This window comes from Austrofundulus limnaeus, unplaced genomic scaffold (genome assembly GCF_001266775.1).
Source record: "Austrofundulus limnaeus strain Quisiro unplaced genomic scaffold, Austrofundulus_limnaeus-1.0 Scaffold108, whole genome shotgun sequence".
In the NCBI taxonomy this organism is placed as follows: Eukaryota; Metazoa; Chordata; class Actinopteri; order Cyprinodontiformes; family Rivulidae; genus Austrofundulus; species Austrofundulus limnaeus.
In genome coordinates, this window is record NW_013952510.1 from 1,409,429 (window position 1) to 1,410,681 (window position 1,253).

The window sequence follows — 1,253 nt, forward strand, 5'->3', positions numbered from 1 at the left end:
CCTTAAAACACACACACACACACACACACACACACACACATGCAGCATAAACATGCAGAAAAGATAGCTGTTAGATAATGTCAGAAGAGATCCTGGATGAGGATTGCCTCTTCATCATTAACCATAAAGCATATGCACAGACAGTTGGGCTACAACTTTTTGAGTTAAAAAAAAGATTTTGTGTTTGTTTCCTTCAGAATCTTCTGACATAACTCTGATTTGATGTATTGTGCRTTAGAAACATCTAAATGAGATTAATCTAAACTCCAAATGTCTCTCTTTGTCTTTATCAGAGCCGGGATCCACAGCTTCAGTTGTCGCTGGAYAGTTATGCTTCTGTTTTCTCTGTATCAGCCACTGGAATAAAACGATAYCTCACTCTGGGGCAACCTGTAGACAGAGAGACCCAAGACTCCTACACATTCAAGGTATGGTTGCACGCTGACAGTTTTGTGCATTATTTACCAAATTTGCATTTGGAGTGGAGGAAGGGAGAGCTAAGTCTACAGTCTTGAAATTAGTTTTTTTTTTTCTAAAAAAAAAAGGACTGAGATGACACATGAGAGGAGTGTGTGTGTATGCATGGCGCCAAAGATGAAAGTAAAGGTGAACTACTGAAAAAATGGGAGAGCGAAGGGTTACAAAGAATACAAAAAATGAATTTAACATTGTGGGAGAGAACAAAAAAGAGCAGAAAAAAAACGTCTGCAATGTAATTCTTTTTAAAATCTTGAGTTTTACTCAGCTTTTGTTTTTTTTTTTAAGGGTTATCTATTTTAGATTGTCTGTCATTCCCAAGCCTGGTGTAAGTATTAAAAATGAATTAGGAAATTTAAGAAATTCTACAAAAACAGTTCTGTATATCATTAGTGTCTGAACTCAGGAGCCACACTCAAAGCATAAATAGCAGCTCTTCTTTCCACAACAATAAGGAAAGACCCTGCATTAAAATAGCACTTCTCTTCAAATAAATTGGAAAAATCTAGTGACATAAATTTCAACAAGTTTGGTTCATTCTTCACATGAGCTAATTAATAACTTTTAAGTGGTGAACACAAAATACTTTAGTTTTARTTTGAGTGAATTGACTTTTGAACTAAATTCCCACCGCTAACTAATTTGTATTAATTTATATACAGTATGTTTTTATCATTAATTCAATTCAATTCAATTCAAAAATACTTTATTGATCCCAGAGGGAAATTTGGTGTTGTAACTCAGTTAACCAAAATCTTATTGTAGATGCTGATGGC

General features: G+C 34.4%; 1 protein-coding gene across 1 annotated transcript in view; it reads left to right on the forward strand.

Annotated features, from left to right (window-relative positions):
• LOC106521423 (protocadherin-15) overlaps window positions 1–1,253 on the forward strand; it is a gene marked incomplete in the record, with an annotated part of 194,164 nt that overhangs the window by 108,926 nt on the left and 83,985 nt on the right. Inside the window, 1 exon segment of the mRNA XM_014013980.1 lies at window positions 294–428. Within this exon segment, the coding sequence (XP_013869434.1) occupies window positions 294–428 (135 nt within the window).